Source organism: Rhodnius prolixus, unplaced genomic scaffold (genome assembly GCF_049639745.1).
Source record: "Rhodnius prolixus isolate KJV_2025 unplaced genomic scaffold, Rpr scaffold_12, whole genome shotgun sequence".
NCBI lineage: Eukaryota > Metazoa > Arthropoda > Insecta > Hemiptera > Reduviidae > Rhodnius > Rhodnius prolixus.
In genome coordinates, this window is record NW_027411635.1 from 14,061,432 (window position 1) to 14,072,887 (window position 11,456).

Genomic DNA, 11,456 nt, shown 5'->3' on the forward strand with positions numbered 1-11,456 from the left:
CAGTGCACTGCCGGCCTCCGGACAGTGTTCTCTCGTTACAGACAACACTGTCCATCTCCGGACAGTGAGCTGTAAGAAGCTCCTAGGAACAGAAAATCTAAGGGTCAGCAGCTGGATTCGAACCCGGGACCTCCGCGTGGGAGTCCAGTATGCTAACCTCATAGCTAATCCCTTCCCACTACAGTTCTAGTTACTTTAAATTTGTTATTATTCCCGATTAATCAACATTCACAAATGAATTTCTCCCAGTGCTATCAATTGAAAATGTAATTTTGGTTTCTACCCATTAACAAAACAAAAAATCTGGAATAATAGACTTTAGTCAGTAATAAAACAAACCAGAGATTTTGTGGCCATCACTAAAGTAGGAGCCATACTTAAGCGACCAGGGAATTCCTAAGGATATTTATTGGAAAAGAAGTTACATTGAGAACCAAAATTAATTTTGTACATTTCAAATATTTGTGCATCATTAGGATGAACAAATTAAAAAAGTCAGATTATTCAATAGACAGCTCTTTTCATTAACCTTACTCGAAATAATACATATTTATATATATTTTAATTAATTTTGAATGTTTTTATAGTTAATAGTAACTCAAAATTGATTGCAAATGTTTTTATAATTAATAGTAACTCAATTTTAGGAGAGGCGCAACATCGCCCACTCTAGAAAAAGGAGTTTACTTATTTATCTACGTCACTAGAAATATGGGACCACGCAAGAAGCTGATTGGCTCCCCATTTCAGTTACATTTTTGTGAAAATTTATTTTCAAAGAAAAACTAAAAAAAAAGAGAGAGAGATTAATAGAAATTCGATAAATTTTATCAAAAACAGTTATTTTCATCCAAATATTTGCACAAATTGAGAATAATTCAAAATATTGCTGATATAAAAATAATGATTTATATATTCATCCGATAGAGTTCAGTACAAACTGGTTAGTTTGAGAGGCTTACCAATGGAAATGAATCATCATTATAGGAGCTGCCAGCTAGAGAACATACTAGAAGCCTTCAAGTATAACTAGAAATAGGTATCTAGTTAGTTTTATCTTCGAGGATTCAAACAATTTTAATTTGCTGTGCAATAATACCAAAATTTGAAGGTATGTTTCCTTATATTATAAAATTGTATTTCAATTCTTTCAGGATCCGTTTAATAGTTTTATCTATTTATTCCCTACAACTTTTTTATGATTATAATTCTTTAAAACTATTCGGTTGAAGTTTCCTAGCATTTATAGTGAAAATAGTGCTAAATTCACTGACCTAAATGACATTTTCCACTATCTTTAGGTCTTGTTAATTTCTAAATTTTGGTAATTCCAGTTTTTAAGAAGAGGATAACAAGAACTACGCCAATGTAAGTAAATTTTAGCTATTACTCGAGTTACCTACCATAATATATTAGGTACCTTTTTTGAAATGGAAGTTTACAAAAATTTGGGTGGTGTACCACTGAACAATGCATTGTTCAGATTTAGACCTTCTTTGTGAATGAATTAAGCAGTGCGACCTAAAATGATTCCCAGGGTGAGGTACTTACTACATGTCCTGGAATTTCCGGCTCTCTAAATGTAGTAATTCCAGAGAGATCCTGTGGCTTGAACCTTTCAAGATCCAAGGATTGCTATTCATATTTTTCTAAAAACCTCCCGTTTCCTTGCATACATTTCCTCGCTCTTCATGCCAAAAAAGCGGTCATCCTATTCTACTCGCCGTATTCCTGAAATAGTGTAACTGAACACAATTAATAATACCACGAATTATTACTGGAAAAATGCCAGAAAACCGACCGCTTCTTTCCAAAAATGTGGTTATGGGACTGGGCCACTTCTATCTCTCCCAGATCCAAGATCCATCCTTTAATCCTAAAAAATTTACTAAAAGAGTCGGGATTCTCTTGAAAAACATGGTCCAAGTTTCATTTCTAAATCATCCAACTCGAAACTCCCAGAAATGGAAGCCAATAGGGAGAGTTTCCCAATGCAATTTCTAGGTTGCAGTTTGAGAATAATTACAGATCCGGTTCCAGATAAGCTCACATCGCATTCACCATGAATGTGTAAGTAGGCAACTTCTCTCGAGTTAACACTGACCACCAAAATCGGCAATATTCACTTATTCACATGCTTTCCGTTCTGTATCTAGAGGCTCTTAAATTATCAGATTTAGGTAGATCTATTACATTAGAAGTTGCAATTAGACAAAGTCAAATCTAGGGTAATAACATGGTGAGTGCTTTTATAGTTAAAAGTTATTCTCCTGCAGAATTGTAAGTTTATTTGGTTAGGAATTCAATAAACTAATTTTACATTTGGCCTTTTGATCTGAAACTGTATTTCTCATCAACCTGAATCTCTTAACTACCTTAAAATCTGCAACTCTCGTACGTTTATATAGTTGCTATTAACTGGATGATTTGCCGAACTAAACGGGAGAGTTTCCCTATTTTTTGTTCCTTAAAACTCTTTGCTTGCAGTTAACATTATTCTGTTCTTCTGTTCTACATGATTGAACTTATCTATATAAGATATGTATCTACCAATAAGAAGACAATAATTATGCCATTATTATTTCTTTACTTTAATAAAACAATTACATTTTTTAGAATAAATTGTTACACCACAAACAAATAAATGTTGATGCAAATTTTATTAATGGTAGATGTCTGAAGAGTTGATGGGTCGAGCTAGAGGACGTACAAGAAGGCGTTGCCGAATGCTGACAGCCAATGGTTCTAAGCCAACACATCCTGGCGAATCGTCTTCTCAACAACAGCAGAAACCAAAAGACACCCAGGTAGGAGAACCGGTGAGAGAGCAGATGGGCGCCATGTCTTTAGCAGCGCAAGAAGAACAGTCAGCTAGTTCTCTATCCAGAGCTGTCGATCTAGGTACCGGATGCGATCAGCCACAACTCCGTACTAGACCCGCCAGTTTATTAAGTAAGAGAGGAACAAGTGGCACGCTTGTATCCCTGAAAGCTAATTACTTCATATTAGAATCCCATTCTGACTGGACCCTTCATCAGTACAAAGTAGATTTCGCCCCTGATGAAGATCTTACAAGACGCCGCAAGGGTCTTCTACTTAATCATAAAGATATTTTAGGCCCTTATATGTTTGATGGAACACTACTCTTTACTTTAATGCGTCTCGATCCGGATCCTCTAGTGCTACATTCAGTTCGGAAAGCGGATGACATCAAAATAAAGATTACTATTACAAGAACCAAAGATCTTGTAATGGGCGACCCAAATTATGTTGAATTCTTCAACTTAGTCTTGCGCAAATGCATTGCTAGCCTAAATCTACAGCAGATTGGTGGGAATTACTTCGATATTGCTGGTAAAATCGTTCTTGAAAAGTTCAATTTAGAACTTTGGCCAGGTTTCATGACTTCTATTAGACAGCATGAAAGGGATATAATGCTGGGAATCGATGTAACCAATAAAATCATTCGCACGGACACAGCTCTAGATTTATTGATTGATATCTCTCAGGGATCAGAGAATTGGGAAGAACGTTTTGCTCAGGCGATTGTAGGTGCATCAGTACTTACACCCTACAATAATAGGATTTATCGCGTTGACGACGTCGATTTTGGTAGCTCACCACTTTCGTTCTTCAAACAGGGAAATAAAAGAGTCACTTTCATTGAATACTATTGCACTAGATACTCTCTTAAAATCTCAAATATTAGACAACCTTTATTAATATCTCACCCTAAAAAGAGCGACCTATTGGAAGGTCACAGCAATAATGTAGTTCTCATACCAGAACTCTGCTGTTTGATTGGCGTTAGTGAAGAAATGAGATATAACGTTCAATTGATGAAACATTTAGAAAAATTCACCAAAATACGTCCTTCTGCTATGATGAATAAAATTACTGCTTTTATGAACAGACTTACGACAAATCAGCAGGTCAAAGAAGAATTCAGTCTGTGGAATATGAAATTTGATCCTGATTTGGTTAAATTTGAAGGAAGAATATTGGTGCCTGAAAAAATACATCATGGTGGAGGCAAAACCTCAGATGGGAAGCAATGTGCAGAATGGACCAACAATGTGCTGAGGAATCCCATGTATCAGTCGAGCGAGTTCCGAAATTGGAGTATAGTTTATCTCCAAAGAGACCATTCTGCTGTAAGATTGTTCGTTGAAACCCTAAAAAACTCATCATCATTGTTACAATTCAAAATACCTCCGCCTGATTATGTAGGCATTGTGGACTGTCTTGCGGGTACGTACGTACAAGCGATAGAGGAAATAATGTCTACAAGGAGTCCACAACTAATCATGTGTATAGTGCCCAACAAAAATGCTCAGAGATACAGCGCAATTAAGAAAAAATGTTGCGTTGACAGAGCGGTTCCTTCGCAAGTGGTGCTCACCAAGCATCTAACCGGTAGAAATTTAGTCTCAATAGCAACTAAAATTTGCATACAGGTAAACTGCAAAATGGGTGGTTCTCCTTGGAGCATCCGTATCCCTTTCAGCAAGCCAGTTATGGTAGTAGGGATCGACTTGTGCCAGGACAGCTCCGCTAAAACTCGATGCTTTGGTGCAATGGTTGCGTCTCTTGATACTGCTTACTCCAAATACTATTCCGGTGTTAGCCCTCATAAATCTGGCGAAGATTTGTCCAACGATTTGAGCGCACAGTTAGTAAAAGCAGTTTTAGTTTATCGCAAATGTAATGGTTTTTTACCACAAAAAATTATTATTTATCGTGACGGGATCGGTGAAGGAACTGAACGATATGTTTTAAATCATGAAGTAGAAAAGATACGGGCAAGTTTGCAGGAGATTTACCAGCCAGAACTATTGCAGATGGCTTTCATTATAGTCACTAAACGTGTTGAAACTCGCATCTTCCTCAATGGGAATAATGCGCCCCCAGGCACTGTTGCCGATGATGTCATCACAAATCCTTTAAAATATGATTTCTTTCTTGTATCCCAACACGTGCGAGAAGGTACTGCAACACCTACCTCTTACAATGTAATTTATGATACATCTAATCTTTCGCCAGATATTTTGCATAAACTTACCTATAAGCTGTGCCACTTGTATTACAATTGGTCGGGAAGTGTTAGGGTGCCAGCGCCAGTGCAGTATGCTCGTAAATTGGCATTGCTTTGTGGGCAGTATTTGCATTGTGCACCTAATGAAGAGTTGAATCAACAGCTTTATTTCTTGTAATCTTATTTTCATAAGAAGGACTATTTTTGTATAATCTTTTAATTTGTCCTTAAATATTTTTTATTCTAATATATTTTTCATTTATAAGATTTTATTTGCATCTAAGAATTGTTGTACTTTCTTTTGTATTACATTATGATCAAATTGCATTTTTGTTCTTTTTTTTTTGCATTGCCATGCAAAATATCATGATAATTTGTCAAGAAGGTGGAAGCAGCTATATCTACATCTTTTTCTTGCTCCGTCTTAGTTGCTATAACTGATTCTAAAATAGGAAGTTTATTTTGAATTTTTATGTAATTGCGAAGACGCACATTGTTTGTTAATTCGGAATTCAGTTTTGTTCTGAGAAGTTTGTAGCTTTAGGTTATCTCTTTATTAATACGATTCGCCTATCGTATATCACGGTTCGCCTAGAACGATTTTAATTGAAAAGTTCACCAACATGAGAAATTGATGTATTTTATAAATGATAAAAATAAAAATTTCGACATTTAAAATCAATAAAAAAGACATTTTTGAGCAAAATAAGGCAAAAACAAGGTGTTTCTCGCATTTCAAAGCTTACTTAACAAATAAATCATCGTTGTTTTTGTGGAAGGGAATGGGACTTTTCAAAAATGAGAAAAATTCCTGCAAAATACAACATTTATACACTGGAAAAAGGGAAATTTTCCAAGTCAAATTCATTTAATGAAACTTTTTGGATTAAAAGAGCCCAAATAATTTTTTATCGCATTGCAGGGCTTAGTAATCCAAAAAGTTTCAGTAAATGAATTTGAATTGGAAAATATCACCTTTTCCCGTGTATAAATATTGTATTTTGCAGGAATTTTTCTCATTTTTGAAAAGTCCCATTCCCTTCCTTCCACAAAAAAAACGATGATTTATTTGTTAAGTAAGCTTTGAAATGCGAGAAACCCTTGTTTTTGCCTTATTTTGCTCAAAAATATCTTTTTTATTGATTTTGAATGTCGAAATTTTCATTTTTATCATTTATAAAATACATCAATCTGTCGGAAATTCCCTCAGCTTCAAAATGCACGCATTGGTTTTGCAAAAAACTGTATTGTTTTTCCATTTATTAGGCTTAACAATGCAAAAAAAAGCCGTTTTTGACCTGAAAAATTAAAAAAAAAAAATCCGCAACGTAAACTCATTTGGTTTTCAGTGGATTTTGGTTAGTTTTGACCCAAATAATAAGGAGAAAGAAAAATTTTTCATGTTGGTGAACTTTTCAATTAAAATCGTTCTAGGCGAACCGTGATATATTCGCATTACTTCCAAATTCTAAAATTTGGAAGATGGCAAATGTTCCTTATGAATATTAAGAAAAAGTAAAAAAAGATGTTTAATAAGAATGCTTGTTTTCAAGTCACAAAATCTCGCCCAAGCTTGCTGAATTGCCTAGCTCTTGTTTGTAGTCGGTGGCATTAATTACAGAAAATTGTAATTGTCCGCCGAGCAATTAGTGGAGTGTGCATGAGTTAACTATAGCCTGGCTATGACAAAGACTGCACAGGGTGGTGATGGCTCTTGGCACAGCGAAATTGGTCCCGCATTCACCAACCTGGCTCTTTGCCGTTCACGTACAGGGGAAAAAAAAGAAGAAATACCTCCATCGTTAGGAGTGGAAGTTACACTACAACTTCCATATCATTTACCGGTTTAGGGCAGCACCGATTGTCTCCTAATAGCAAGTGTTTGTCAAGTACGGGTACTCGGGCGTGTACAAGAGACGTTACTTCCCCTGTTGGCCCGCATATACAAGGTGCTCTGCCAGTGTAAAGGGTTAGTTAGGGCGCCTTGGTAATCGGCGATCCTCGACTAGAACAGGTGCACCCTTCAAAATACTCTTTCATACTCAACATCACGTTGAAACTACTCAATCAAAATTTAAGAGGATGGGAATAATGCTAACCCCTCGTTTTTGATAAGATTTTCACATACTTATCTTAGCATTTCACCTCCACTGATAATTACTCTTAATCTTAGTAAGAGGATGTAGGGTGATCATATTTTTTAAGTTGTGTTTCCATTGGGAATACATAATTTAATGTATAGTATAGTCAAGCACATTACTAGAGGAATTAGCTGGGTCTCAGAGAGGTCAGCACCCGATTGTGACGAACAACATTTAATTGGCTTACAAGCTGTGAATTAAAAAAATAATAATAAAATTACAAATAAAAAAGAAGAGATCTTTTCCAAGGCTGATTTTTGAATTGTAATTTGCGTACATGAAGATATATTTCAGCACAAATCCTTTTTAAATCTTTCTTTAAAAAAGTTGTTTCGAACCTGAGGATAGACCACCTCAGTATTATCTATAAAAACCAAAAGACAAAAAATGTTATTTGCTTAATTTGTAATTTTAAGACGCGTCAACATCTAAGGTCATTGGTGCCTGGAGATTTTTATTTTTCAGTGCACTGCCGGCCTCCAGACAATGTTCTCACGTTACAGACAACACTATCCACCGCCAGTGAGCTCGTTTGAAGAGAAAATTTGGATTCAAAGCTGGGATCTTAGCGGGGGAATTCAGTACGCTAATCCCTTTCTATAATTATTTATTTATTTTATTATTTTTCGTTTAATTGAAAGCAATATCAGTCACAAGATGATGTCATTTACCAAACAAATTTTTTATTAGAAAATAAGTAAAGTAATGCCTATTTTTTCAGGCGAGCTTTACGTCCAACTACCTGTTAGGTATCGTGGACAGGAGGCAACTAACAGCAAAATATACTGTACTGTAAATTTCTCTTATTAAACATTAAATAAAATCCAAGGCCTAAGACCGGGGAATCGAACCCAGTACCACAATACATATTACCTTTATAGGTCTCGCCTCTTAACCTGCTCGGCTACCGTGGCGCCTTATTAGAAAATAATTTAACTTACTTTGTCAATAAAAACCAACATAGGCTAGAAGAACATTTTTAATTATTTTTCATAAGATATTTAAACAGAGCAAAATTCTGAGCAACAATTCTGATTTTGGCCCATCTGTTCAGTAAGAGATTTTACATTTATATTATTTAGTTTCCTTAATTAAAAATCCATGTGCTTACAGGGCCTTTAATGTCATTTTTCTTATTCTTTTTTATACGATATACTTTAATTTAATTTTACTTAAATATATATATTATATATATTTACAGAACAGACAAAAGTCATATGGGGTCAGGTCAGGCGAATAAGGCGGATGGCCTAAAACTGGTATGTTGTTGTACTTGGCTAGAAACATCTTGAGAGGCAAGCCGGCGCAAGTTGTCTTGATGGAGAACCCCATGACTGGTTCTTCCACAAATCGGGTCGTTTTATTCCTTACTCTTTCACGGAGTTGAGCAAACACCTCACGGTAGTAATGTTGATTAGTTATAATCGATATTTTCATCCGTTTTGGATGTGGAAGGGCGACCCGGGCGGTTCTCATCATCTCCGACGTCTTCTCGGCCATCTTGGAAAAGCTTGAACCACTCAAAAACTCGCGCACGTGATCAACATTCATCGCCATAAACTTCTTTTAATAAAAGATAAGTTTCAGTAGCGGTTTTACCAAGTTTCATGTGAAATTTCACGACAATTCGTTGCTCTACTACATGTGTAGTATCATGTTTTCGGCAAAACGAAACTAAACACCTTTTACACAAACGACGGTTCCGGTCAGATAGATTTCTCTTCAAACACGTGAGACGCTGCAATCGAAAGAGAAGGCTTTACGCTGCACAGCTGTCGGTCGTTAGGATTTGGCGCATGCATAGTTCTTCTGTAGCGGCATCAGTCTCGTTATTTAATAGCCACACCTCGTATATATATATATAATTAGTAGATTATTGGTTTCGACCAGGTGTGAATGGGTCAGGTTGTACTTTGTTGGTTGTCAAAGAAGCAGGACCGAGCCATGATGATGATCAGGAGAAAGTAGAAAAAGATGATTACATTGAAAGAAAGTTATGAAGAATAACAGGATCCCATGAAATATTTAATGATGTACGAATTGAGTACGGAAGTTTGGCTGTAAAATAACGGACGAGGTCACATTTATCCCAAAACTAATATATTTTAATCGGCCATAGTCCTTAGGGGGAACACCAGCCCAAGGAAGTGGAGAATATTGATGGGAAAGACTGGAGTCTGCCCGGTCTGGCCGAGGGTGGTAGAGATGATACTCTCCGCCTCCGTTTCAGCCCTGGAGATAGCGCCTCTCTAAGTATGACTAAAGACCTCAGAGAATAGCCTATGTATTGGTGTTTGTCATGATCAGCTTTCAAAGCGTTCGGCCGGGCCGAGCTAGCTCTCACTAATGTGATCCTTCCCCAATCTCTTTGCAGACCTCCTTAAATCAATTACCCGTTCATCTAAAGTCGTCTCCTAAAATGCATATTTTACTTTTTTAGCATATCACATCTAGAATTAGAGGTCTTACATCTCGCCCTGGTTATTCCCCTTTCTTGGAGACGTCCAAGAACGACATAGTGTCCGGTAACATCACGGCTTCCTCCATAAAAGAGCTTAAAGTAATTATCTAATTATTAATGTTGTTATGTACCTTTAAGTGGTAGCTAGATTATTTTTATTATTATTTTACCCCGGAAAAAATATTATTATGTTATCTTATCCAAAATACCGACCTCCACACAAGTACGCTACCTGGGTAGACTGTATTTAGACAGTCTACTTACATGGAACCGACTCAGTAGACTGAAAAGACAAGAACTCAATAGACGATACGGACAACTACGAAAACTGCTATGGCGGAGATCAGCCATGAACGTACAGAACAAACTGACTCTATACAAGACACTACTAAGACCCATCTGGAGCTGAGCTGTGGGGCTCTGCGATACCATCCAGCACCCAAAGAATCCAATCCTTTCAATCTAAAGCCCTTTGACATATCGTCAAACGCTCCTTATTATGTATCCAATTTAACCCTCCACACAGACCTCTATATCCCTTATGTCAATGACCTAATCCATTCTCGGCTTCCTTAATTTCCATAATAGCCTAACCATACATCCTAATCCCCACAGCACAAGCCTTATCCACAAGAACCCATCCTGACAGTGGTCCACGACGTTGGCCCCGCAACCTTTTACCTATTTCCTAAACTTCCTTCCTACCTCTAGAGAGTTCCAGCATTGGCTGGCCCCTCTCAGCATGCCTTCCCGATTGTGGCGCTGGATCCTCCAGGATTCAGCCTACAATCTGTGCATAACTAAATGAAGTTCACATTTACTTGATGTAGATATGTACAGGTTGTAAATAAATAAATCTTATCCAAAATGAAACGGTTATAATAATATAGCCCATTTAATTCTAAAATTCTGGCTCGGCTCTTGCCTTTGATTAATGCCCATTCCTGCCTTTTATTTCTAAATTTCTTGATGGTGGAAACAGTGATGTTAAAATGGTGCTTACCAGTGACTTCTATAGCCAAACTGGTGTAACCAGGTACCATCCAACTTATTGATTAAAAGTTGCGTAAACTTTTAATATTTATTACTGCAAGTTATTATCTCGAAAAAAAAGAAAAATGTAGAGACACGGATATAAATCGTATCGATCTCTAATGGTTTTGTTAAGATAAGAAATAAAAAGAGTTGCCAGCCCTCAATTATACGGAGAGGGTGTTATTTAGGAGGAGATGAATAAAGGGGCCATATATCCTGTTTGAGCAGCGACGCAATAACAATGCATCAAAGTTACCCCTCCGTGCATCCCACCAAAACCCTTAGACTACCTAAAAAACCTGCATTTTTTTTTTTAATCGTAGCTCTGAGATTTTTACCTCGCATCTGAATTTCACGTTTGAGTGCGTTTCTGAGGGAGTTAAGGTGGAAAAGGCACTTCTGATGTATTAAAACATCTTTAAAGTTGTATTAAATCACACTACTTGATGTATACATCACATCATTACAGGATCTAAACTTTCTGTTTTTTAAACTTTGTTGTCAAAATAAAAAATCGCATTTCCACTTAATCGATTTATCTTAAACTTGGAGCTCTACCAAAGCTTTTAATGCTCCTTAGTATTATATAGATGACAGTGCAGTAAATTGTAATTAAAAAAAAAAAAAATACTTTTAAAGGAAATTTAGGATTGTATCTCGAGAAACATCAAAATAAAATCAATTTTCCTGGACGGATAACTTTCAAATAAAAGTAAAACCACTACAAGTTTTAATGGAAATCGCATTCAAAGAAAGCTCTTCTGTAGGAGTGAATTCGGCCAAA

At 36.4% G+C, this 11,456-nt stretch overlaps 1 protein-coding gene across 2 annotated transcripts; it reads left to right on the forward strand.

Moving 5' to 3' along the window:
- Positions 1-953: 953 nt before the first annotated feature.
- Positions 954-5,350, forward strand: LOC141461811 (piwi-like protein Siwi). 2 transcript variants are annotated; one of them, XM_074143152.1, is made up of 3 exons: positions 954-1,111; positions 1,335-1,368; positions 2,673-5,350. In XM_074143152.1, the coding sequence occupies exon 3, from the start codon at positions 2,673-2,675 to the stop codon at positions 5,211-5,213; it is 2,541 nt and encodes an 846-aa protein (XP_073999253.1). In that variant the 5' UTR covers positions 954-1,111; positions 1,335-1,368; the 3' UTR covers positions 5,214-5,350. The 2 variants fall into 2 exon arrangements, with proteins under 2 accessions (XP_073999253.1, XP_073999254.1); XM_074143153.1 differs by lacking the exon at positions 1,335-1,368 and having other exon boundaries at positions 965-1,111.
- The last annotated feature ends 6,106 nt before the right edge of the window (positions 5,351-11,456 follow it).

Coding starts and splice junctions, on each gene's coding strand:
- LOC141461811 (XM_074143152.1), top strand. CDS start 2,673: ATGTCTGAAGAGTTGATGGGTCGAGCTAGAGGACGTACAAGAAGGCGT.